The sequence below is a fragment of the Corvus moneduloides genome, chromosome 2 (genome assembly GCF_009650955.1).
Source record: "Corvus moneduloides isolate bCorMon1 chromosome 2, bCorMon1.pri, whole genome shotgun sequence".
In the NCBI taxonomy this organism is placed as follows: Eukaryota; Metazoa; Chordata; class Aves; order Passeriformes; family Corvidae; genus Corvus; species Corvus moneduloides.
The window spans coordinates 92,272,808-92,300,169 of record NC_045477.1 but is presented as its reverse complement, the minus strand read 5'-3'; the positions used below and the strand labels follow the sequence as shown (position 1 = coordinate 92,300,169).

Here is a 27,362-nt window from a genome sequence, read left to right as displayed (position 1 = left end):
TCATTCAGGCTCCCAAGACAATGATTCCATTATTAATATTAAAGAGCCATGCCTTCTCTTTCAAGTTTGGCTGGGGAAAAAGAGTGGCATAACTATCAGCTAAGCAAAACCTTCTGAAAAAAAAGATAGAGAACTACATCTTTAACCCAAACAGATTCTAGAAAAATAAGAAGCCTCCTTTATATAACCCAGATTAATTAAAAAAACAAAAACCAAAACAAACAAAAACAAACAAACAAAAAGAAAAACCAAACCAACAATCAACCAGAAAAGAAGAAAAAAGGAAAGCGTCACCAAAGGAGAAAAAAAAACAAAACCCACACCACAACCTAAAATTCCCATTTAAATAAAGACACAGCAAAACTTCAAGATAAAAAGCTTCTGTTGTGGGTAGTAGCTGGCAACATGGCTCTCTGGAATAAAGCAGCTCTTCGAGGTTCAGTTTATGTGTTTACATCTCAAGAGAATAAGATGACTAAAAGCATGGAATAAGAAACATAAGTAAAAAACTAGCATTCAGTCTTCCCTGAAGAAGTTCTTTTGGTTTTTTTTTTTTTTTGTTTAAGAAAAGTGCAAAGATAACAGAAACTACCACCAAGTTCAGCGTTTCACAATTTCCACATCCTATACATCTCACTGTATAAAATCAAAATACATCACAAAAACACCACATCACAACTACACTTTACATTGCCGATAATCCTGAAGAGCAAACAATGCCCACCTACATTAACTATAATTAAAACCAATACTTCATCTTACAGCACGTATTTAAAGAAACATATTTCGGTGTTAAGATGCAGATTCATGTTTAACATTTCAGAACTGTTGTAAAAAAAAGAAGAAAACCTGAACTGACACACAGGAAGAATAGGTCATTGATGCTGCAAACACCAGGATCATCAAAAGACCTCTGTAAGGCACCAACTGCTTTCAGGCCAGAACACCCACCAGATCGTACTGCACTTTTTCAGCCAAGTTTAATGACTGAATTATGTGCACACATAATTTGTGTGCAGAAAAATTAATTCCTCTACCAGTCTTAGGGGACCATTTCTGTGGACAAGTCAGAGGGAAGAGGAAAAGGCATGTTATGCAAGCATTAAGAGTTAGTAAATTGGAGGCTGTGTCCAGAACTGTAACCTTCACTCCTAGGCAGCATCTAAGTGATGAACAGCACAGACCAAATGTACAGCGATGCATGGAGTCAGAAAAACATGACAGCACAAATGCAATTAAAACCAGCAAAGGTTTGTAGAGCTTGTCTGGCTTGATGTTATGAGTGCCAACAACAACAGCAAACTTCAACTTGCCATACACCTCTATTCTGAGCAAGGCCTTCCAGAAGTCTTCAGAGACCTGAAACAACAGATTCTGCAATTCCTGACGGCTTGCAATGTACTGTTTTCATACTTTTCATAAACATTAGTTATATAGGAGATTTAGATGCCCCTATGAAGATAATGAAAAGAATAAAGATTTCCACAAGAAAAGCTGCTTCTTACAACCTCCTTAATGTAGTGCAGTGTTTTTTGGTTTATGCTGCCCTTACCACAGATATTTCAAGATCCTTATAGACTTTTTACAATGATGCTTTGGTTGAAAATAAAATCCAACAAGTAAATATAGTTTTCTTATAAATATGAAATGCCTGTGCTAAAAACTATAGGTTTGGGGGGGAACTGAAATATACATTTGCATAGAACAGGACAATAAGTTTTGTAATGGCAAAGTTATTTTGTATTATTTTACTCCATCTTTCAGTACAAAATCTTCCATCTTCCAGATTAAATTGGCAAAACAGGGACTTCAAGGGTTTATTGGCTGTTCTCCTTGATGGAGCTGAAGAAAGCTTTGCTTGTGGAAATATTTTTGAGAAGCAGATAACTTACAATGACACTCTGGTGTACAGAATGTTTCCAACTACATTCTAGCCTTCACAGAACTTCCCTACACAACACTGAGAAGATTTTACTTAACACATTTATAGAAAAGGAACCAAACAGACTGACTACCAGACAATACCAGGGATTTAATTTGTAGAACAGAAAGCAATACACAGCATCAGTAAGAGAGACCACTGTAAATCTTATTTTAGTAGCAGTGTTCGCTCTTGGCTGCAGAATCACAGCAGTACCTGTAACTTCTAAAGCAATAAGCATGAATGATCAGAGTGGAATGCCTAGGCAACAGGTCACATTATTAAAGGGCAGAAAAATAAACACGCCTAAATACTACCTACTGGAAGCTAAGGAAAACTATTAAGAGAAAAGGAAGATGACTTAAAGCTAGGAGATGAGGAAAAAACACATTAAAAGCTAACACAGTCAAAGGGAAAGACCCATATTCTAGGCAACCAATAATCTGTAACATAGAGTACATAGCACACTCACTAGGAAACCAACAACAGCAATTTGAGGCTCAGATTCAAAGCAGAGTTCCGTAGTTCATAACAGCCTTTCTTCACACACATTAAAAAAAATATCCTAACTAAATTCCAAAAAAAGGATAGAACCTTGACATGCTGTTACAACCATATCAAAGAACAAAAGCATAACACTACTCCCAGAAGGAGCTAGACTATACATCAGAACACCTGCTCTTCAATTAGGAAAGCTTGAAAACTCAGATACCTCATATTTTTATTGAAATATTTGCTATGAAGTTTCATTGGAAAGTGAGTGATCACCACAAACACAAAAATTTCAAAGAGGAAACAATTAAAGCAACTTCCCTATGGTTTAGGAGCTACTTTGACCCAAGACACTCTCCACCTTTACAAAGCATCTAACACACCACAAAGGGACCATATATCTGACCATTCTAGATAAACATGTTCTTCACTGGCAGATGCACAGCAATCAAGCAGCAAGAGTCACTTAGAGAGTTCCAGAGCAGTGTAACAGAGGTGCTGGTACAGTATGAACAGATTTGTAGTGTTTAGGTAGCAATATGTATTCATAACAGTCTACAGTCTTGCATTTTCGTTCTTTTCCTCCTCACTACAGCTATCATCTCACTCAGGGTCTTGTTATAGAAACAGGGTATATGTACATAGGGACAAAATTCATCCTCACCCTCATTTCCCAGCACACTTCCCAGACATACATTAACACCCATCGGTATGACCGCTACCATACTCAGCGGAAACAGGGGAAGAGGAAACTCTACTACAGAAGTCAAAGCTATGGGGATGAGGGGAGAAAAGCAGAGTAAAGATTACTTGTACCTTACATAACTTGTCTCAGTGTGTCAAGTAGAAAATCTCCTTCCTGTCACCACATCAATTCCTAAACAAATATTCACAGCACAAACATAACCACCTGCATCTTCCCACATGCTTCCTCTGCACTACAAGTTGTGCCCATAAGCTGCCACATGCTTTGGGTGCTGCAGCCAAAAAGGATATAAGGGATTGTACCTGTAACGTAACTGTTGGGAAAGAAGACAGGAAAAGGAGGAAATAAATAGCACAGCACTATATGGCACTGAACTGAAGATGCAGCAAGCAAATCCAACTAGAAGCCTTTGATTACACAGTGCCATTCCTCTCTCACATTACCAGAAATGGAAGGGAGACTGATGGAGGATTTTGGAACTCCAAATTCAAGCCACAGATGCAAACATGCAGTGCATCCTCTCTCTCAGGAGAACTTGACATTCACAAGGATGTTACCTAGAACCAAGACCACCAGGGAAAAAAAAAAGCAAAACAGAAGTTACCTCTGCAGGTAACACCTATTCCAAAACACCACTGGCCTTCCAGGTCCATCCTCACTTCCATGCCTCAAACCCCCTGCTATAAAACACACCCGTCTAACCACCCTGTCCTCCTTTCTCCAACACATGCCTGTTTGTATTCTTCTTCCATATCATCCCTCTCATGCCATACAACTGTGTAGCCCTGTGACAGTACTATCCCTGCTAGGAGCAACTCCTAAGCTCAGTACCACATTTGCAAGACTCGGGACTAAAGCCTGTCAAGGCTTACTTTGGCTGAACTTCTGACCTGCCTGCAACTGTTCCTTGATTTAGCTGTGACAGCAATTTCTCTAACTAACCAGGTGCCTATGCCTAATTGATTCTACTTTTGTTTACCTGGGCATGCTGCAACCATAGTTTCATGCAGAATCAATGACAAACAGTCACTGCACAGCATGACATATTCACAACTCCACGACAATAATGTAGAGAAATACAGGCCTGGTATGGGAGTAGTGGCCTTGAGAAGGGAAGAGACAGGACACAGCAGAGCACAGGCATGGGATAAACAGAGATGGCTTCTACAGACTCGGCACAGGACACCCCACAACTGGAGAGACGCTGGCTAAAAGAAACGCAGACCTGAACAAAATCGGTTTTAGGGGTAACAAACAAGAAAGAAATAGTCTTTAATACACAGTCCCTTTCACTTATTTGGATGTACTGTGGAGCTAGCCAATAGAGGTAGCTAACCACAGAGCTTCATGGAATAATCAGTGAAGAGCAAAGTCACATTAGCAAGCATACAAAAATGATCTCAAGTGGATCCTAGAGAGAGGAAGATGAAACCACAACCGTGAGCAATCACACGCTTCCGGTGAAGGACACCTGATGCTGACAGCTCTCTGCAGCAGCTCACCACCACCACGATGAAACCACTGACCTTAGGACTTGACAACAGGGAGCACAACTACTGTAACAGCACTGCTGTTCTTTTTTTTTTTTTTGCAACATTTAAATCTGAAGTAATAATCATTAGGCTCTCAAGATTTCAACTATTCTAACAAGAAATTCTTGACCTTTCCTTTAAGGTATGCTTCCACTTTTAGACACAAACGACATTTTGTGTGTAGCACCCCAGAGAGGCCTGTGCTCAGTAATTTACACAGAGAAATATGCGCAGGGATACACAGAGAGAATAAAGTATCCAGCAGGCACCAAGACTCTCAAAGTGTTCCCTACACACCAGCCGCCATCCCTGAAACGGCCCGAGAAGCAGGGTTTCAGTACCCGAAGGCTTTTCCACACATCTGGCATCTACCACACTGCATACAAAGACAAGCACTAGGTCTCCTTTCCTTTAGAGCACAAACATCCAATCCTTCCCTCCTCTTTCTCCAGTCACACTCAACTCACCTCCTTGTCAGAGATTCTCCCAAGATATTCCTGTGAAATACAGCCCGTGAAACAAGTCAATAACACCAGACATTAAAAAGCGACACACATGGCATGGCAACGGGCATCAGGAAAAACGGTCAGATAAGGAAAATACCTCACTGAGAAAACATTCATTACCCAGAAAGGACAGGAGAAACTGAAACAGTTTATACTCTAACCTGATACAGAGTATCAGACTTAAGTAAGCATCAATACATACCTAAATACTAAGAAGTTCGCCGAGATGAAATATTTTGCGAAACAGCTGTCATAGGGAGAACTTCCAGAGGAGAAACACTTAATGGCTCAAGGAAAAACGTTGTAGTTTCTAGTTCATACACGTTTCAAGAAATCAGTTTTCATTTAACTACCTGTCACTATTAAAAACTAAAAACACTCTCTAGACTGACTGTTTCTTTGTATTATTACTTATAGTGATAAGTAAAAATACATTCTCTCCTGCTAGTGTATATATACACACTGTCATTCGGTCAGCATTCCATATGGTTAATACAGCTGCCTTTATAGGAAACTCTTACACACAAAAAAGTTCACAGATGAGGCATTGCCCACGACGACATGAACATAACGACAGAGGCGACTCTCTTAACCTCCAACCACTAAAATATCCAGCATCTGCATTTATTAAACAAGCATACGAAACATGTAGGTATCAGTGTCACAGCACGATTTACAGCACCAATACCCAGTAAGAGACAAAAAATAATTAAGGAACCCACATTTGAATCACTTCAATTGCACTAAGCAGCTGGTTTTCAGCTGGAAATCAAGCCGCCTGCCCCTTCACGGACAAACACACGCACGGCCGGGCCGAGCCAGGCCTGGCGCGCCCCGCCTGCGATGAGGCCGCGAGCCCCGGCCGGGCCCGGCGCCTGACTCAGCGCCGTATGGGCCGTGTCACGCCGCCGCGGGCAGCCCGGCGAGGGGGTCCCTGCGGCGGGACGGGGGAGCGAGAGGGGGTCTCCCTGTAACCCTCACCTCTCCTCGCTCCGGTTCTTCTGCTTCTTGCCCATGGCGGCGGCACCGGCGCGCACGACCCCTCAACGCTGACCGCGCGCCGCCCCGCGCGCCGCCCCGCGCATATGGCACCGCCGCGCGCCGCGCACGCGCCCGCCCCGCCCCCGGCCCCGCCCCGCCCGCTCCCGGCCGCGCCGCGGGCCTCCGCGCGCTAGCGCCCCCCGCCGGCCGGAGGGGGAACGGGCCCAGCGCCGGCTGCTCTCGAGCGCTCCAGCGATCGACCGGCTTTGTGAAACCGGCTTTGCTCGCCGCAGTCTGGACCTCGGGCAGCTCCCGGAAAATGTCTAAGTGGCGCCCCGGATCTTGTAGTTTCCCTCCTGGTCCTCAGGCAGCCCCGGAAAATATCTAAATTATGCCCCCAATCTGTAGTTTCCCTCCAGCCCTCCTGCCTTCCCAGGGGTCCCAGGACTTGCCGGCAGCATTGTGGCCTGTTTGGCCATGAAACCTGCCTGATAGTCAAAATAAATACGTTTGAAAAGGTTTTACCTGGAGGCAAATGGGACAGCTAAGTCAAAATGGGGGAATGGAGAGGCTAAGGGGGAAGCTTTCAGGGAGAAGGGCAGCAGTACAGTGACAAGGAAGAATTCCTGTGCGGGACGTGCCCAGGACACCTCCTGGGTGCACAAGGCACACCCCCCCAGTCCTTCACCGGGCTCTGCTGGTCCGTCATCCCCAGCATCTCCCCGCATTGTAGGCGAAGTGTAACCAGAAGTGTACCATCTACCCTGAGGTTGACTGACTGGCCTTTTCCCTAATAGGGGGTCCGAGGAGGCAGCACTCGCATTATGGCAATGACCAAATGCAGCTCCAGGAATGAGACACGTTCCCTGGCAGGGAATTTGTCTGCGAGGCAGCAACATTAAGTACAGTAATTCCTTCCCCTTAGCCAGATTTTCTCAGTGTACAAAGCTTTCCCTCCCACTCTCCTCCAAAGAGCCTTGGGAGCACACACGGTGCTGCGCCCTCTCACAGGAGAACCCGGCTCCTGCTGCTGCGGGGCAGGAGGAGGTGGCCGGCGTTCACAGAGACAGCGTGGAAGCCAGGCAGCAAACACCAGGTACTTGGGCAGAGGGGGTCTCAGGTGCAACCCCACCTTCTTATGGCCGTGTTCCTCAGGAGCAAAGCAAGATGGAGCAGAAACAACAACGCTCACAGGGAGCACAGACATCATTTTATTTATTTATTTAATGGGCCTTGAGAGCTCCACGTGTTCTGTTGTTGTCATCCCTGCCACCGTAATTCCTTTGGTCGACAGAGCAAGGCTCGCTGTTCTCTACACCTTTCAAGCTCAGGATCACCACCTCCATCTTGCTTCGCACCCTGGCTTCTTACTTCCCTCTGCCTTTATACAGCAGTAGCTCCTTATCTCTCCCACTCAGGCTCCTGGCCGACTACAGATAAGGCCGAGTTTATCTTCCCACCGCGCCTTCCCCGTCAGCGCACTTCGGTACCGGGGAGCCAGATTTCCAAGAAAGAAGAAAGCAGGACACTTGTGTCGGGGGGTTTTTTTGTTGCTGTTGTTTGTTGTTTGCTTTTTTCAAAAAACAGGCTTTATTGTCCCATTACTTATATCAGCGGATCTTCCACCGCACTTACAGGAAGAAGCAAAGAGACGGCGAGCCCCAGCTGCTGCAGCACAGCCCGCGTTCTCGGCACGGCTCACGCAGCTTCACTTACCTCACGCCATCGCTCCGGGGCCCGGCCCCGCGGCTCCCGACCGCCACACCCCCGCTCGGGCCGGCCTCGGTCTCACGCCCAACCCCGAGCAGGAATCCCCCAAAGAGTAGCAGCAGCGGCAGCAGGCGCTACCACCTCCGCCTACACAGCCGCCAGAGCGGCGAGAAAGTGAGTTGGAGCAGGGGGCGTGCCCTGCCCCGCCCCTCGCGGCCAAGCCCCGCCCCTCGCACCGCGGCGGTGGGAGGGGGAATCCGCGGCGTCCCAGCCGGCGGCTGCTGGCGGAGGCCGGGACGCCTCGGGGCGGAGCTGCGGCGGCGCGGAGGGTGGAGGGGCCACCTCGGAGGAGCCGCGCTCCTCCCGCGCGGCGGGCGGGGCTCAAGCGCGCGGCTCCCGCCCGCAGGAGCGGAGTACGCACGCACCCGGCATGGGGCGCGCGCCCGCGGTCCCGCGGGCAGGCAGCGCGTCAGGGGTAGTTCCGCGGGTGTGTGCGCGCGCACAGCACAGGGGCTGTTCCGCAGGGGCGCGCGCCTGCTTTCCCGGCCAATCAGCCCGTCGGGGGGAGTTCCGCGCGCGCGCGGTGCGCCCCACGCTGACTCTCGCGATAGCGGCGGGGGGTGCGGCCGGCGCGCGAGGAAGCGGAGGGTGAGTGGCGGGCGCCGGGTCCGGGTTCGGGTTGGGGCTGCGGCTGCGGCCGCGGGCGGTGGCACCACCAGCACCGAGCCCGGGGCAGGGCGGGCGGCGCGGCGTCCCTGGAAAGCCCGTCCTGAGCTGGGTGGGTGGATTGTTTGTGGCGTTGTGTGTAGCGGCTCCGCGGAGGGAGGCGCGCGGCGCCTGCGCAGTGCCCCTGCCGTGTGCCGCCCCCCTCGGCCGGGAGCCCGGCGCCCCTTCCCGGCAGAACCGCGTCTCTGCCGGTGGTGCCGAGGCTCCTGGCTGCGTAGGAGAAGCCTCTTGGCACCCGGGGTTCCGCGACTTGGGAGCCGGGGACCGCTGGGGACCTCGGATTGCAGTGGGGACTGGGAGGGGGGGTTGGTCCTGTTTTCTTTCCTGTGTTCTTAGAGGACGAGCTTCCTTTTGCCCCAGCTGAGCAGGGTCTCTCCGTCTCCTGGACACCTGCTGGCCTATGATCTTCGCCGGCAAGGTTCTTATTTCCTCTGGAAACACAGGAAAGAGGGAGAGGAAACAGACTTTGTGGTTAGCGGCTTTGGAAAGAGGGAGGTAGAACAGGGTGCCGCGGGTCAGAGCGAGTGTGGCGGTGACACGCGTGGCAGCGGGCTGGGCACTGCTGGTGCTGCAGTACGCCTGGAATGCTGCCATGATGTTGGTACTTTACCCGTCGTCGCTTAAAATGTTTCTCTTGCCTGTGTATGCAAGGTGTTTACAGAGCCAGTGACGCTGGCAGTTCGCCTGCTTTGAAATAGAGCCAAGAGTAGCCTGGAACCAAAATTCAGCACGTCAGAGCCGTGGTCAGCAGGTTGAGAGACTGAGTAGGGTGATTGTGCACTGTCACTGTTCCAAAACTGTCGATCACTACACTGATAATTTTCTGCAGTGTAAGTTTATTGGGAAGAATAGTTGATTGTGTTGTCACAACTCTTTATACACCCTGATTAGTGTTTTGTGTCTTTTGATGTGTTTGGACAGGAAGAACTTTACAGAAAATTATTTTGGCTATGTTTCTTCACACAGCAATTAGGTAGTGGCTTTGAAATCCTCTTGCTGGCTGCCATAAGGTGCTGTTTGCAACAGTAATTTTCTGGTACTAATTAAAGCAGTGTATTAGCCTAAAGCATTTGCTGTTGAGCACCTTGTCTTTCGTGTAGCTGAGGAGAGGAGTGTTAATTCAGATTTAAAAATGTTAATGTGCCTGAGGGGCTTAAAGTAATTGCATGTAAACTACTGGCACGGACTTACATACTGAGCGTTGCTTAAACTTGTTCTGAGGCATCTTCTACCTCCTCCCAGCAACCTGGAGCTTTCCAAATCAATCTTCTTGTTTCAGAATATTTATTAAAGTAGGTACACATGGCTCAGGATGAGCATCCTTTTGGAACTGGTGAATTTTTCTTCTTTATATTAACAAGCAGTTTCAGATTCCTGTGCACTTTCAGTAGCTGCCCTTGGGACTTAGAGAATAGGACTTGACTTGTATCTTTGCCATCTGTGTTCATCATGAAAGTATTCTCCAAAGTGGGTTGCAGTAAAGAAAAGAACTATCTGCTGTCTACTCCTGTCTTGAAATAGCACAGCATTTTGTTTGTCTATGGTGTGAACTGCAAGCAAAGAGAGGTCAGGCTTTTAATTGTTTGTGTAAATGTTAATTCCTTGTTTCACTGTTTCCACAGCTCTGAAGAGATCACTTTCCAGCTAAAGATGGCTGCTGATACCTCTGTTGATATCCTTCAAAAAGTTCTGGAGAATGAAATACTTCAGACAACCAAGGTTGTGGAAGAACATCTGGATGCTGAAATACAGAAGCTGGACCAAATGGACGAAGATGAATTGGAACACCTTAAACAGAGGAGGCTTGAGGCCCTAAAAAAGAGCCAGCAGCAGAAACAAGTAATTTCTGTAGTACAGGCTCTTGATATGTAGAGTGTAACGGACATTTTGGAAATCCGTGGGGAATAATATATGTGAACTAAGTGTTTTGGTGTTGTTTGGTTGGTTTTGTGGATTTTTCCTCTTTCTCTCCTTTTCTGTGCTTATTAATTTTAAATTATCCAGGAAGGCCAATGTCTGTCCATGTGTGTATGCTTTGTGTTTTTTAATAGGAGGAGAGAAGCACTTCTGTGGTTGTTACAATAAGGATAGGATAAAGAGTCTCATACAGAGATTTGAGTGTTTGCTGAGCATTGCTGTCTGGAAGCATAAGCCCTGTAGGCAACCTAATCATAAGGCTTTAGGCTCCTTCTGAAGCTTCTGGATTGTTACTTACAGCAGTTACTTAAGTGATGTGTGCCTTCCTCTTATGGTATTTTACAGAAGGATGAAACAGGATTTTTCCTTGTTCCTAGGCTGGAATGATTTGTCATACTCCTTCTAAGCCAATAAAATGTTGTCTTTGTATTATCGCTCATTTCCTCTTACAGGAAGGAAATTCTCCCTTGGGACCTGATACCTCATGTCAAATGAGGTGGTCTTTATGCTCCCTCAGAGCTCTTTTTGAACAACAGTGTACACCATGATTTGGTAGCATATGGTGCGAGACCTGAATTATAGGTAGGGAAGGTGTAAGTTTCTTAGCTTATTCCATCTGAGCTAACCTAAACAAGAAATTTATTGTGTTGGGGGAGAAGTGACTTGGCTGAAAGGAGATGCTGTGGCTGTGATGAAGTCCTTAAAAGCTAATGCCAGACTTCGAAATGGGAATGCAGTGAAATGTCGTGGCATAGTGGGGATGCTGGAAGACCGGCAGTGCCAGCAGCTTTGATTCTGTAAACGTGGAAGTAGAGAAAGTGGCACACTGTTTTCTTGTCTTCAGAAGTTCAGTTTATATTTGATTCTAGTGTTTTCCTTTTTCAGAAGTCGTAACACGGATGTCCTTGGATGTGAACATGTGATAGATCTCATGCAAAAACTTTTTCATGTCATTTGATCTTAAATCACTGTTCTCACACACTTTCAAATGCAAATGTGATGTAGGATACTGCTCAGTAAAAGGAGTGTGGTGTCACACTATTCTGGAATAAATCTGTGGAGAGGGGGATTAATGCATAATCACTGTTGAGGGATAAGTGAGTTCTTGATTGCCATCATGATGACTTCTTCATGTGCTCATACTTCCATGAATTTTTAATGTAAATATTCCGGAGATTCTTTGTTCTATCCTAATTTAGCTTACATGATATCTTTGGTTTGCTGGGAAACATTTTTTTTTTTCCTCCACTTGGCAAAGACAAAACTGCAAGATTAGGAACAGTGATTTATTTAGTTTTTTATCCCAAATGGAAAATGAAGGTTTTTGTCAAATTTTGTCATACTGCAATACTTCTAAAAATTTAGATTTGTCTGTACTTGTTTTAATACACTGCAGTTAACTTTTAGTAATATACAGGCTGTGGGTTTTTCCCCTAAGTGTGTTTGTCAAAAGTGTGGAAGATGAGCTCTTTGGAAACTGCATTTGCACACTTAATCAGACAGTTTTTGAAATTACTTCTAAATTTTAGCTTGTGACATTCTGTTTCTCCATCGATGTTATGACTAATGGTGCACATGTGTTTTTCAAATGATTTTCTGTGAGCCTGGTTCATGTAAAGATCCCTTCAGTGTATATTCAATAGGTAAATATCATCTATTGCAGATGAGTTAGTAGGCTTTTTTCTCCCTGATTTTTTCATAGAGTAAAAAATTAAAAGAAATTTATTTAATTCATGCCATGACTTGACTAAGTTTAAGACAGGAGTTCTTTGAGTGTACAAAAGCATTTCAGAGAGAGTAGCCCAAGCTGTCGATTGGCAATTTTCAAATGCCAAGAGTTTTTGTTGTATTCTTTGAACTAGCCTTGTCTTACTGACAGGCTGCATTACAGAAATTTATGTAGCTCTGTACAAGATTTGTATTTCCAAATCAGCAAGGTGGCCTTATTTGTGTATTTTCAAAATAAAACTAAAGGGGAGGAAGTAATTTGTTTCTCCATTACTATATGAAATGGGTTTTCACTGCAGCCCCCCTCTTCCATTTTCTAAAAGCTGTAGACTTTGCACAACAGGTAGACTAACAACCTCCGTACTAATTATTTGCTTTTATGTTTTCCAAAAGGAGTGGCTTTCAAAAGGACATGGAGAATATAGAGAAATCCCAAGCGAGAGAGACTTTTTCCAAGAAGTCAAAGAAAGTAAAAATGTGGTTTGCCATTTCTATAGAGATACAACATTCAGGTATAGTAAATAAGCTGTGCTGAAGAAACCTTTTGTTTAAAGATATCTACAAAAACAGATGTGGTTTTTTGTTCTTTCAAATCCCACACATGAACAGGCATTTTTAGAAGTATTCACATTGCTTCATTATTGATCTTAGTCACTTTTCAAGACATTTGTTTTTTAAATGTATTTTCTCAATTACAGTTAATCTGAACATGATTTGACAACAATTAATAGTCTGCTACATAGTTGATTAGAGCATAGATGTATGACCTCTTTGACAGTATTTGAGAGACTGCTGTGTTTCATTATTGATTTCGTTTGAGGCCACCAGGTCTGTAAATGTAGACCATACAAGAGCAGCATTTCAAAAAGATGGCCTTGGTCATTCCAGATAGAGATATTCTGGGTGGAATAAAATATAACCAAAAATCTTGTCTAAGCATCTTGAGAATTTAACCTTTTACTTTGAAAGGATCAGTTGCAGCTGCTTTCCCTTTATGCCTGTGCCTTTGTGATTCTGTCACTTTTTTTAGAGTGTGAGACACTTAGATCTGAGAATATGTGCTGACTCAGAATAGGAACCCAAACTAAGATGTTCCACTTCCTTGGAAGAATTTCAGAAGTTCTGGGTTGTAGGCTGCTCCTCACTGGGTCTCTCTCAATGTGTTCTGTTAAAATGCAGTTGCGAAGTAGAGGAGTGTATTGAAGGAGGAGCCAGTTGTCCTGGTTTTGATTCATTGGGGGTTTTTTCCCCCAAAGGTGTTATGTTCTCCCTAGCTTATAGAAACTGAAACTGCCTCCATGTGAGAAATTGAAAGAGGTCAAGGCTCGATTTTGCAGTGAGGTATCTGTGTCCTACATTTTCTAAGTGTTTAAAGCATTTCTATTTGGCTAGCTTTTACTCAAGAAGGTGAAAGGAAGTCACTGCAAATAAAGTAGCTTAGGACAGGTTTGAGTTCTTGTTTCTTGAGTCAGCAAAGTCTGTAGGCTCAGACAGGAGAACTTTAGAGAAAGTGGTTTGTAAAATGTGTCATGCTGACAGACAGCTTGAAGCTCATGTATTGGGTTTTCCAACCACTGTATCAAGTTGCTTTCACCTTTGCCAGTCCAGCTTTTTGATCTGTGCAGCTCTCCTCTTGAGTTTAAGGACAGTCACATCGCAGAGTTCATGCAGCTAGAGAAGACAATTCAGAAAGCTGAGATTGTAGGTGACAATTCCACAAATCTCTGTGATCTGACAAGTATTTTGAGCAGTTCATGTCACTATCCCATAGCTGAGAAGCAATAATATTGTATGCTCACTCCTATTTCATGGCAACAGAAAAGCAAAGTATTTTTGCCTATAGCACTACTGTGCAAATCACTTGTTTTTCGCTTACACTGAGTTACTGCATCTCAGCTGTGAAGACAGTGACTTCAAAAATCCAAAATGCTGTAACACGTTGAGAGTACTTCTCTGAAGAAATCTCCTATAGAGAAATTTTTCCAGTTGACAGGCATGAAGCTAGAGCTGGAACAATAGAAGTCAGAAAGAAATTTCATCAATAAGTGCAGGCCTCCAGAAATGAGAGCGAGGCTTTCAGTGTATGGAAAGTAATTAGGAAGAAATTAGAGAAAGGGATGGTATAATTGTACAGTAAAGGTACTCCAGGCTGTTCCTCTGTTAGTCATAAAATCCAGCTACCTCTGAAAAGTACTTTCGCTTGAAACTAAATTCTCAATTACAAAGGTCGTGTCTGAGTATCAACATGATAGAACTAGCTCTTTACTGCTCCTTTTAAACTTGCTCTCAAATGCATATTCTTCAGCTTATTCATTCTAACATGTTGTATATTTTGGGTCAATTTTTCCACAGGTGCCAAATAATGGACAAACATTTGACTGTATTGGCAAAAAAGCACATTGAGACAAAATTCTTGAAATTAAATGCTGAAAAATCTCCTTTCTTGTGCGAGAGACTGCGCATCAAAGTAATTCCCACTCTAGCACTAATAAAAGATGGAAAAACACAAGACTACGTCGTGGGTTTTACTGACCTCGGTAACACTGATGACTTCACTACAGAAACCTTAGAATGGAGATTAGGCTGTGCAGACGTAATTAATTACAGGTAATTAAGAGTTTCATGATTCTGTTATTTTCAGATAAAGTGCAAAGAGAATGAGCTTGCAGACAAGAGAATCTGAAAGGCTGTAACATCAATATGTTGTACGCTAAAAGACATGTAAGAGTTTAATCTAGTTACTTAAACTGTGTGCTTCATCAAGGGAAAGAAGCGAATCTCTTTGGCAAAGTATTGAGACATTGTAATGAGTGTTGAGTTGTCCTTCTTGTAGAGTAATAAAGATAAATCCAGTTCTTGTCATGAAGTGTATGGAGTAGCAGTGATGCTCTGATATGGCTCCAGAGTCATGTATCAAATGTAATCCTCTCCAAAGCAGCTATAGATGCTTCATGTCACAGTTGCAATGCAGTGAAGTCTGAGTGGTTTTAATCCACTTGAGAGAAAACTCAGCAAGTCATCCTTAAACTGCATCTTAGTCAATATTACATACATGAATATACTTTTTTCTTCAACGAACAGTACTGATAATGAAAGATAACTTGAAGAAGTGTAAATAAATTGAGTAACAATACAATAGAATCATCATCAATACCACGTTAAAGACTACAGAACAAAAGGCAGTAGAACATACCTGTCATCACAATAGTCTAACTTTACAGGAGGATTATTTACCAAAATTTTGCTTTGCTATCCAGTGTGACTCAAATGTCATCTATCTTTTTAGGTTAATTTTGCTCTATTGTTTTGAATGTCTTTAGTGCTTTTTAAATTTTAAATTCGTTACCTGAATTTATTTAAATGTCTAATTAGGCTAATTTTTGGCAAGAAGTATTGTATCTTAAAGCCAAAGGAACTACTACTCAATTTGGCTTAATAGCTGTTGAACTTCGGGTGAAATGACTGAAATTTATAATTTTAAAACAACTGGTATGTCCTCGTTCAGTAACAAGCAAATACACAGAGACATCTTGGATGCATATTCTAGACAGCAACAGCCTTTTATGGGAAAAATCCTTCACTAGAGTTGTATCAAGCACCACTGAATTTGCTAAACATTGCTACATTGGCTTATGGCATAATTTTACTTCTACTTGACTCTACTAGTACTGTGTATTTGTTCTTAGCTCCTTGTGGTGTGGGGGAGCTTTGTTCTTTGTTCATTTGGCAGACCCTGGCTTTGCAATGCGAGCCACATTTCCACACTGCTCTGAAAGTACTGTTCCACTCTCTGGAGTTCCTGAAAAGAGCATAGGCCTCCTCAGAGCTTCGAAATAATTCTTTTCCTTCAACCTGTGGGATAGCAGATGGTAAAAGGATATACTTTATTTAAGGGAAAAACTGTTCAGGTCAGATTATTTACCCAAAATCAGGATTCAAGTGGTGTACTGATGTGTGTAATTAAATAGCAATCAGTGAACTGTATATTTAGGATTAATATCAGCAAAATAGTATTAATATTTTGTAAAGAACTATAAATTTTAAACACCCCTTTCTAGCTAATTCACTCACTCACTGACACTTGGATGCAAACCCCTCACAGGTCATGTGAGGGAAAGCAGGGCACACCCTTTTCTGAGCAGCCCCAGGGAATTCACCTCCTTGTGCAACCCTGCTGGAAGAGAAGCAGGTGCTGCAGCTTCATGTGAAAACCTGCTGTTCCCAGCAGGGAACACAGGTCTGTTCCCAGAGACACACATGCTGGTGAGAGAGCCACTGCAGGATCATGGGGCACTCTGAGGTGTGAGTTCCCCCATAGTCCTGTAGAAGTGCAGTCCTGTGGGGAAGCTGTTCTGTCTGGCCTAGGCAGAGACAGCACAAGGTGACTTCTGGCAAATCCCAGTTTTGACTCTGAAGTCCCCATAACAACATTTTAGCTTCTTTTGTGCTGATGGCTCCTCACCTGTTTTGAAAAGTCTCTCTGTAATTCCCTGGTTACAGTTTAATCTGACAGATGGTTATCTTTAGCATGATCAGTTTGCAGGAAAAACCTTTTCTGACAGTTTTTCTCTACAGCTCCACTCACAGATGCTGTTTACTTTCACACTCCTATCTTAACTCCAGTTATCCAGGCCATTTTGACCAGGATGTGCTATGCTAGCAACCCCACAGTGCTGCTTAGGGTGGCTGTAGGAAGTAGGCGTTGTGTTCTCTTAGAATGTGTTTTTCTGGAGAAACAGGTCATTAGAGATGGTGCTTACTGTCTGTATGAATATGGTTTTAATCAACTTGTCTTGTCCTTTTCCTGTAGTGGAAACTTGATGGAGCCACCTTTTCAAAGTCAAAAGAAATATGGAACAAGCTTTACGAAGCTGGATAAGAAGACCATCAGAGGAAAGATATATGATTCAGATTCTGATGATGACTAGAAGAGCCACTAAATATATTTGTAAATCATCTTTTGTTTATGCGTGGTACATTTCTAAGAATGTTTTTTATAAAGCTTACTGCTTTTCATTACATCTGCACATAATTCTCATTTTTCTATACAGTTTTATACAACTGAGTCACAGCAGGAAAAAGCTTAAGTATTTTTTTTTCTCTTTTGGATGTCATTTGTAATTTGAAAATCTTGGTCCTTCTAACTAAATAACATGGCAAATGATGAACTTAAGCCCTTTGTCTTAAGTATAAGTTTATGAAATGTTTTGAAGTAACTTAGAAACAGCTGTATGAAGTCAGACCAAAGGTCCCTCTGGCCCAGGATCCAGTCTCAGTGGCTAAAAAGAGATGCACAAGGAAGAATGAAAACAGGGTGACCAGAGAGCAATGCTTCCCCACAGTCTACTTTAAGCAATCTGTGGCTTGGGGAACTCCGTATCTGAGAGTATTTGCTGCTTAAAATAATGGAAGAGAAATCTCTTTTAATCCTCATAGTATCCAGGCATCCACATCATGTGGCAAGGAGGCCACAGTTTAACTGTGCTTCCTCGTCTTCACAGAATCTGACAAGGTTTGTTTTTCTGTTTTTCTTTATTAAAGGAGATAACAGACACTTTAAAAAAAAAAAAGATTGTTCTCTATCAGTTCTTCTTCCAGTTGTCTTTTAAAATTTATTATTACTTACATTATCAGTAAAGCACCACAAAATTATCAGTAAAGAAATTGTGTATTTTAACAAATAATTGTTTCTCTTACGGTGCCATATCATGCCATTGAATAAATTAATTGCATTGCACTATAAGTTGTAAAAACAGTCATAACTTCTGTGAATTCTGAAATAGATGGCCAAGAGAAATGCCCTTTTAGCATCTATGAACGCTGCATGTCAGACCTGATACAGCAGGTAATAGCACATAGCAACAAGCCTATTGAAAACAGCCTAGTTCACAGGTTTGTATCATTCTGTGGTTGTGAATGTGTGGATTTTATAGCAGATGCTTTGTACAAGAGAGTAGAATAGAGGAAAGTATTTGAGAGAAGCCTTGATCATTAAGTTTAGATATAGTGCCGCATACTGTGTACTGTTCTTCAGTAATGGACAGAATTTTCAAGAGAGATCTTTCTTTGACACTCTAAAATTCCTGGCTAGGTGAACAGTTGATGAGTTTTCTTTTCATTTTCAAAAAAATAGTTTGCTTTGTGCTGAAGGACCCTTTTGAGGTGGTACTTTGAATCCAGTTGGTCCAAAAAGCAGTGAAGCGGGTCTAGTCTTGCTGCCTTGTAGTAGAGAACACTTGTGATTGGGCCAGCCCAGCAATATATCTCTTTAAGTTTAAAGAATTATATTTTATTTCTGTTCATGTACATTGAAATAAAAATTATTTTCATTCTAATGTTGACTACTGCATCCTTTCAAAGAAGGAGATCTAGGTGCTGTGGATTGATTTCTCTATTAATAAAGTCCATCAGAAAGGTTGTATGAGCTCCTTCTAGATTTCTAACAGGTAATGTACAGTTCTGCCTTAACATACAGGATCACTTTGAGAACGCAATCAGCTTAAGATGTACATAGCTGCCTGTTCATCTAGGAGAAGCATAAAGGAGCCTTGCTTCACGTTGATCTCCTTTTTAATGCACACACTCTTTAAATGCATTAGAAAGTGCTCATTTTTCTTTTTTTTTCCTTCATCCAGTTGCATGAAATTCAGGAAACCAGGGTTCCAACAGTGATTTACAAGTGTCTTAGCAGGGCTCATCAGTGAGCTCTAACTGTGTTGAACAAGCTGTGGAAATAAAAAATCACCTCTAAAGCAGCTGCGTGCTATGTGGAAACACATGGGCTTGTCAGGATTCCAGCACAGTGCGTTGTTGGAGGTTACTCAGTTTCATACATGAATAGCCTCATTACAAACTCACTGCAAATCCTACTTGGAGTCTGTGGTTTCATGTCACTTTAAGCTGATGATTTTTTTCTAGGTTAATCTTCCTTCATCCTTCCTGGGACCTTTTCCTTCATCAAGCTTGTTCCATGACCACACATACTCTAGTGCTGATACAAGGAGTTTGTGTGGTTTGGGTAGAATCAGAGACTCATGGAGTGGGCTGGATTGCAAGGGACCTTAGAGATCATCTAGTTCCAACCCCCCTGCTATGGACAAGGACACTCCTCCCATGGGTAACAAGGGAACTTGAGACTGTTCATACTGGAAGTTTAAATTATTTTGAAGTAGCAATCTCATAGATTGCTCCTTCAAGTCTTTACTTTCATGTCTGCTTTCTGCATATTCTGTCTTGAATAAACATCAAAACTGTTACTGAACAGTCTTCTTGGTTACATCTCCATCCTGTATATTATTTTGAGGTGAACAATTCAAACCCAAAAAATTTATTTTTGCTGAAACCTAGAAGTTCTTTAAGAAATGGGAACTTTGTCTAGTTTGAGTAGTGAGGAACAAATTACTCTTCTGTGGTAGAGTTTAATGATTTTGCCGAGCAGGTTAAATTAATGAATTGTCCATGATCAGAAGACATGGGACAACAAGCTGGAAATGTCACAATACAGAGAACACCAGCTTAAATAAATGTCAGCTGTACAGACTTGAAAAGCAGAAAGATTAACTTTGTCAACAGCAATCTAGTGGCCATATGGCTGATAGATGAGATGGTGAGGATGCTGATGATTCGCAGTATCTAGAAAGAACGCGGGTTTTATGGGATTAATTCCTTACAGCAGATGGATCAGGTATGTGAGAACATGACTGACTAAGGTTCCTGAGCCTAGACTAATCACAAAATGGTACCTGATCTGGCATGTGTCAGCCATGAAAGGTTGTTAGACAACAAAGAGGTGAGAAATGTTCAGGTATAGCTTTGGAAGTGATGGGTCTTATGCCTGCAGTCAGCATATAACTTTATGACTAGTGCTTAAGTCTGTGCCTGATGCTTGGTATGAAATAATAAAGAAAATCATGAAGGCAATAATAACGAAACAGGATTTCAGTTGTCCAGCTCTTTATGCTGAATTAAGTGGACTTGACTGGACAGTCCTTGATCACTGATTGATCCTGTGTTTTGCTGTGTTTCTACTCAAGAAATCTACCCCGAAGTGAAGTGCTGAGTTGAGCTTTGGGATCTGGGAAGTATGAAGAAGTCTGGTCCCAGAAAGAGGCAGGATGAGAAACAAATTCTGGAGAGGGCAACAGCTGAGTAGCTGCTCTCAGACCCCATTAGTAGGCTGGATTACCTGCAAGTGTCACAGGGGTGGAGGGAGGCCAACTCAAAAGATTAGTTGATGCTCTCAAGTCCTCTATTAAAAGGAATCCCCTTTTTTCTATTCCCCACCTAGAAATTCTAGAATGAAGGCTTTTCTACAGATATTTCTATAGAAGGTTTGGGCTTTGACCAGTACAGTTTCTAAGACAAACCCTTTGTCTTCCCTGTAAGAGTAAAGCTGGTGTTCTCAACCCAGTGTGAGAGATGCTGTCACTTTTTCTCTCGCATACACACTAACAAGCACTAGCTGATGCAGAAATAGCATGGCTTTTGTACTCATTGCATATACAATAGCTGTGTAACCCACTTTTTGAAAGGAAAATTCTGTCAGCAGTGGTTGATCTGTCTGTCTCTTTAGAACAGCTGTACACGACAGTTTGAGAGTGAGAGTTACACTCTGGAGCTGAAGAAAAGACTCTAAGGCGGACGGTGAGCATACTTGGTGTTACAGTACACTGCTTGAGAATTGTTCTGAGGGGTACGTTGCTCCTGAGCCACGTTTAAAGGATAAATAGAGAGAGGTTCCACCACATTTGACAAAAAAAGGTCTACTCTGATCTTTTGTTCTTGGATCGTGCTTTGGAGCCTTCAGCATTCAGCCTGTCCAATATGATTGTGGTGATCCAAGATATTGTGGTCTACCAGATGCTCTTTGTTCCTTGTCCCTCTGCAGAGCGCCATTCTGTATCATAAGCTACAGAAGGGAATTTATGCTCATACCTTCTTCAGCAAATTAAGGTAACACATCAAACTGGCTGAAGTAGTACATAAGACCCCAGAACATCACCCAAAAATACCTTGTTTAAATTTGGTGAATTAATTTTAAGTGCATGTACACTGAGAGATATTGGGTGCTTATTGATGGAAAGGAAGCAGTTAAGAAAACTTATTTTTAGAGATCCCATAAGGTGCATCTTCTAAAGCTACTCTGTGGTTTTTGATTAGTTGTTACAGCCATGGCTTGAGCTGCCTAAAGTAAGCCAACACTGACCTAGTAGCCACATAGCTGTGTCAGCTCAGTGTTGAGTTCGCATTTTGGAACACAGCCTGTTCAAGCATCACCCACCTGGTGGTATGACTTCAACATGTGACTCTTATAAAAAAGGTTTAAAAATTAACTTACCTTCTTCACAAGCCATGCAATCTCTAGTAACGACCGGCTTTTCCCAAGATGACATTGTATGAAAATCAGGTGATCATAATGCACAGAACAACATTAATTACTTTCCTGATCTACATCCTCCTTGCTAATTATTTATTTTGTTATTGCACTGCCCTAGAAAAAAGCCTGAAATTGTTTCCTGTTTGTTTTCTGGAATGTTAACAGTCCTCAGTGCTTTGTATAATTAATTGCAGGCACACAGAAATGCTCTTGATACTTATCATCGAAACACAGAATGGTTTGAGTTGGAAGGGACCTTAAACATCACCTGGGCAGGGACATCTTCCACTAAACCAGATTGCTCAAAGCCCTATCCAATGTGGCCTTCAACACTTCCTGGGATGGGGCACCCACAGCTTCTCTGGGCAACTTGTTTCAGTGTCTCACAAAGACTTTCTTCCTTGTATCAAATCCACACCTGCCCTCTGTCAGTTTGAAGCCATTGCCCCTATCACTATATGCCCTCGTACAAAGTGCCACCACAACTCTCTTGTTCCCCCTCTAGGTAGTGGAATGTGCTATAAGGTGTCCCCAGAGTATTCCTTTTTCCAGGCTGTACAATCCCAGCTCCCTCAGCTTTTTTTTTGTAGAAGTGCTCCAGCCCTCTGATCACCTTGGTGACCCTCCTCTGGACTTGCTCCAGCAGTTGCACATCCTGCTTACATTGTGAGCCCAGAGCTGAATGTTTTACTCTAGGTAGGATCTCATGAGACTGTAGTGCAGGGGCAGAATCCCCTCCCTCAGCTTGCTGGCCACACTGATTTTGGGGCAGCCCAGACACAGTTGTCCTTCCAGTCTGTGAGTGCACAATGCTGGGTCATGCTGAGCTTCTTGTCAACCAACGCCCCCAAGTCCTTCTCAGGGCTGCTCTCAATCCGTTCATCCCCCTGCCTGTATTGGTGCTTGGGATTTCCCAGACTCATGTGCAGGACCCTATCCTGGCTCAAACTTCAAATGACTTGCTTTAGGTGATAGATCTGTCTTGAAGATGGGATGTGAACTGAACTGTCATAGGATCCAGTCCAGTGACCTTTTTGCTAGAACACCACTCCTAGAGAAATATCAAAAATCTCATTTTAGTGTACAGAAGGAAAATACTTTTTTCCTCCCTCATAAACACTTCTGGCCTTAGTTATTTTATGTGAAGGCCAGAGAGATGGAGATGGGGATGTTACTTCTGTGCTCATTTGCATTCTTCAGAAAGGGATGATAAAAGAAGAGATTGGGACCCTCAGCACTTGTTCACTTCTGAATAGAGTGAAAAGGGAGAGCCTCATGTCTTAGAAGTTTGAAGACTTTTGAAGATGCGTAGATGTGGTGCTTAGGGACGTGGTTTAGTGGTGGAACTGGCAGTGCTGGCTTAATGGTTGGACTCGATGATCTTAGAAGTGTTTTCCAACCTATATGATTCTATGATTACTTCCAGATATACTAGACGTGAAACAGGAAAAAATATGGAAATTTAATTATTAAACTGGGTGTGTCCCTTTAAAAGCTGGGAAGGACAACCATAGAGGATTTGTCTGAGACGATGCTATAGATGCATCTTTAACTGGTCAGTTAGTGGTAGGTATCCAACCTACGTCAGCAGTGATGGGCAGCTTCCCTATAAAGCAGTTACAAAGTCTGAGAATACCTGGTGTTACCTATAATTACATCCAAGACAAAAGGAACAACCTGAGAAATTCATCTGCCTGTCAATGTTATGAAACAAGTTGAAACTCACAATGGAGACAATAATTAATGTGGGTATCATTCCAAGTGATTTTAGATGGTATTCTCACCACCCAGTGACATGTGTTGCTATAACCTGCAACCTGAAGGAGAATAACATGTGCAGCATATAATTCTTTTCAAAATGATGCTTCATTTTGATCACTTCTCCATTAAGCAGAATGAAAAAACTTCACTTGGCATGAGGGGGAAAAAATATAAAGTGAAAATCTGTGAGTAGGAAAGAACAGTTGGAACTGAACCTTGGTGTGCTTTAGATCTCAGGAGTGGTCCCTTCTAGTTTATGTAAGACAAGTGGAAAATGCTTTTGTGTCAGGTAACATTTTTTGTCCACTCTGCTCTCCCTTTACCTGAATGTAACTGACAGTGTCATTGACAGATCACAGAGAAAGCATGTCTGTGGTCACTGACTGCTGCTGAATGCCAGGATGCACATGAATACCAGGAACCTTTCCTGCTTCTTAAATTTAAGAAGATGCAGGTACCATTTGGTAAGTGAAGTACCTCTCTTTCCTTGACTTTCCATTCCCTCCCTCCCAGTCACACTCTGTGCTGACCAAACCGAGCACAAGGAGAATAGGTATTGGCACTGTACTCCTGATGCAATTTTCCAAATTAAATCTATCATAAAAATGAAAAATTGTTCTGTACTAGTGACAGATGCAGCCCACTCTCATTAAGTGGCTCACCTACATTCAGTGCTCTGGGTTTACAGCCCCACAAAGGCCTTTGAGCAGAAGATGGTGTTTTCAAACATTCTGCAGCTCTCGTCACATGGTGGTGCCTTGGACAAATGCACTGGCTGAGAGCTGCTCCATTCAGTGTATATGAGCATGACCATGTTTCCGTAGAGAGGGTGCTTGCTTTTGGCTTTTACTCTAAAAGGCAGTTGGCAAAATTTATGTGGATAAGGAGGTTTTTAGCAAGAAAAAGTCCGTAACACTGCTGAAAAAATATCCTCTTATTTGGGCTTACAGTGGAAATTGTATGAATACAAGGAATCTGTCCCAGGGACCTAAGAGCTTCTAGCAGCACAGATAAAAATACTTGTATTTAAAACATAACATCCACTACTCTCTGAGTACATAAGGAGCAGTGCAATGCAGAGTAGGCATTAAGAATTCATGTGACTACTGGGAAATGTAGAAAAATGTGATTACATGGTAATAAATGAAAGAGAAAAATATGTAGCAATGACAAACAGTATTTAAATTCAAAACTTTATCTTAAGGACCATCAGCAAGTGGACAACACATTAAGAAATAAATCTTACCTAAGGTTAGAGGCTACTTCTCAAAAAAAGGTCCTAAGTCAGCATGAACGCAGGCTCAGTGACAGAGGAACATTAGTTGTTTGTCACTAGCATGATGCTGTTGTTGTAACTTCCAGGTGGATGTTAATACTAAATTTTTATAATCTATTTGAGAGAAAACATCTCTTTCTAATAAAAATTGTCTTGTTCTGTAGCACATAAATGAATATGTCTACTGGGTTTGTTGCCATCAAGCTGTGCACTGTGAGCTTTTCCCAAATCATTTCTTCTGTCTTTCCTCCCCTCCAGCGTTTCATCAGTTGCTGTTTCCTTTGAAAGGATTAAAGCACACCAAACATGTGATGTTTCTATTTTCTATGTGTTAAACCATGACAACACCACATGGATGTGCACCTTACATTATGTCAAACTTTACCTTCTGCTATATAAAATGTTAAACCCCAGTAAAAGGATTAAGTGATAGTCCGGTCTGAGATACCACAATGAGTTAACAGGTTTGTACATCAAGAATGATTGCCTAGCCTTTTTGTAATCTTTGGGAAGGTTTCATTAAGAGTTCTATATTTAAGACTCAACCCTTACACCAAGCCTCCTGTAACAATGCCTGGTTTTGAACATGTAAATTAGTAAATGTAAATTAGTATCCGGCCAAAACAGCATTTCCTACCTGCCCCATCTCAATCCCAAAAGAGAAATGGGAATAGATGGATTTGTGGTACATTAAATAATGAAGAGAAAGCTACCAGAAGAAAAACCTTGCCTTCCTAGCCTCCACGCATGCTGGGCAGAGTCTTGGGAAAAATATGACAACCGGAACAGGATTGAAGGGCACTGGTCTCCCAGTGTCCTTCCTTCTCCAAGTGACTCAGATGTTTTAGGTATGTGAAAAGTCTCTTGGCTGCAAAGTGCAAGTTTTTCAGAGCCCCTCTGTGTGTCCCCACTCACTTCAGCTGCTGAGAGACCAGTTTCCTTCCTCCTAATTTCTGCTGCAACCTCCCACCTCCCCAAATCTGAAACTCAGACCCTGCCTCTGCTCTCAAAGTAGTCAAGTGCCCATCCTGAATTAGGTTTGTTGTAAGCAATGAAGCAGTGGGATGATTTTCCTTAATTGTCCTTGTTAAAATTCATATGGAAGTATGATACTTAATTAAAAGCTTGCCTAACTGAAATCATTGAGGAAACAAAACACAAACAATCCGTCCAGAAATATGTGCAGATGCAAAGCAAGAAGAGGACTACACAGGGATCTGTTTTTTGCCTAGCCTCTGCCACTGATTCACTTCAATAATTTCTCCAAGTCATTTACTGTGCATCAATGTACTTATTGATGGAGGAAAACCAGTGTTTATTTCCTTTCACAGACTTGTCCTGAATCTGACTAACCACCACTTGTGCAAATCTTTGGATGAAAGGAATCATTGGAGTTCTAAGCTCTTAATATATATTACTTATTGTACTTTAAAACAGTCATCACACTAGGTAGAAATTAACATTCCAAAGCCCGTAGGGTGGATACCTTTTCCTACATATATATATAAAAGTCATCAAGTGACCTGCCTCAGAGGAAGGACACTGAATACAGGTGAGTCTGAATTCACTCACAGAATATTTATTTAGAACCAGAAGCCTTGATTTGTTTTGATTTAGCATTTCGCCAATATTGTGACTGCTATGCTGTTTCTACCTAATGCCTGTGAGGTTTTTGTGATGGGAGTGAAAAAAAAATCCTGCATGTGGAAAGAGCTACATCCTGTAGCTTTCAGTAGGGACCCAGATGGATTTGCCATTGAATTCATAGGTGTTGGGTCAAGCTGTATTAATCTGGGCTTGTGAATACTTAGTGTTAGAGCTCAAACGGAGCTACCGAGTGTACCCGGACCTGACCGTGGGCATTGCCAGCCTGAATAAGCTCAGTCGGGACAAGGGAGTCTTTCCAATGGTACTGGTGGATTATTTGTGTTTCTGTATCCACACAATCTGGTTTGTAGTAGAAAGGCAGGCTAGAGAAAAGGTCACATGCTATTAAAACTGATAAAGCATTTTCAAGTGTTAGCAGGACTAGTGTTAATTGCCTACAAGACTAATGGTGTGTTTTGTGTTTGAAATCTTCCTGGGGAAAAAAAAAATTGTAAACCATACAAGCTGCTCAGTTTAAATGTATTCATCAGCAAGGCAAATACAGCCAAATTTTTCCATTTGATAGCTATCATCTGACAACATTTTGGAATTTTATTTATAGACACAACATATGCATTTATTAGTAAAGTGGTTATCTGCCAATACCACACAGAGAAGTATTATTTCATCAAATAAATCTTGGAGTTGCCTTGCATGCTCTTAGCATAGAATTAAGGGTCATAGTTCTTGATTTTTGACAGCAAGTTTTTCCAAAAGCCAAGGAAAAATCCTTTTTGAACAGAGAGGCAAGGATTGTGTGCACTTTGTAGCACATTAGACTTCAAACACCTATAAAATTTAAGCAAAGGTAGACACACTATGGGCCTTCGGGAGGGACCCTGTGAGAAAGCAGTGAGAACTGACAGAGGCTAAAAAGGTCCCTGCTGGCCCAGGCTGCCATCAGGGACCTCCCTGATCCCAATCTCCCCAAGGGGAGAAAGTACCTCTGCTGCCCAACCCCTCTTTGGCTAATGCCATCCCTGTCAGGATGGAAGCTTTTGGCACACCGACTTGGCTTTGCTACAGTACTGTTGAAAATCAGCAGTAATTTCTTCATGTTTTGCAAACCACTGTGCTTCCAGG

General features: G+C 42.6%; 2 protein-coding genes across 6 annotated transcripts in view; one reads left to right on the top strand and one right to left on the bottom strand.

The window, feature by feature from the left end:
• EIF5B (eukaryotic translation initiation factor 5B) overlaps nt 1-7,960 on the bottom strand; it is a 38,651-nt gene extending 30,691 nt beyond the window's left edge. For 2 of the 3 annotated variants that reach the window (XM_032100343.1, XM_032100344.1), the window contains exon 1: nt 6,139-6,258. In XM_032100343.1, coding sequence (XP_031956234.1) covers nt 6,139-6,173 — 35 coding nt within the window. In that variant the 5' untranslated portion in view covers nt 6,174-6,258. Of the gene's footprint in view, nt 1-6,138; nt 6,259-7,854 lie in introns of those variants that run through there. The other variant, XM_032100345.1, reaches the window with a different exon arrangement.
• A 239-nt stretch (nt 7,961-8,199) lies between these two features.
• Nucleotides 8,200-18,554, top strand: TXNDC9 (thioredoxin domain containing 9). Of its 3 annotated transcripts, none has more exons than XM_032100346.1 (5): nt 8,200-8,496; nt 10,197-10,413; nt 12,613-12,731; nt 14,572-14,826; nt 17,030-18,554. In XM_032100346.1, exons 1-5 carry the CDS (start codon nt 8,279-8,281, stop codon nt 17,145-17,147), a joined length of 927 nt encoding a protein of 308 aa, XP_031956237.1. In that variant the 5' UTR covers nt 8,200-8,278; the 3' UTR covers nt 17,148-18,554. The 3 variants fall into 3 exon arrangements, with proteins under 3 accessions (XP_031956237.1, XP_031956239.1, XP_031956238.1); XM_032100348.1 differs by lacking the exon at nt 8,200-8,496 and adding an exon at nt 8,529-8,626; XM_032100347.1 differs by lacking the exon at nt 8,200-8,496 and adding an exon at nt 9,198-9,404.
• Nucleotides 18,555-27,362: the final 8,808 nt, after the last annotated feature.

Bases quoted from the DNA above. Each gene is read 5' to 3' on its own strand.
- TXNDC9 (XM_032100346.1), top strand. From the start codon at position 8,279: ATGGGGCGCGCGCCCGCGGTCCCGCGGGCAGGCAGCGCGTCAGGGGTA. The intron at 8,497-10,196 runs GTGAGTGGCGGG...CTGTTTCCACAG, and splicing joins GGCGCGCGAGGAAGCGGAGG to CTCTGAAGAGATCACTTTCC. The intron at 10,414-12,612 runs GTAATTTCTGTA...GTTTTCCAAAAG, and splicing joins AGAGCCAGCAGCAGAAACAA to GAGTGGCTTTCAAAAGGACA.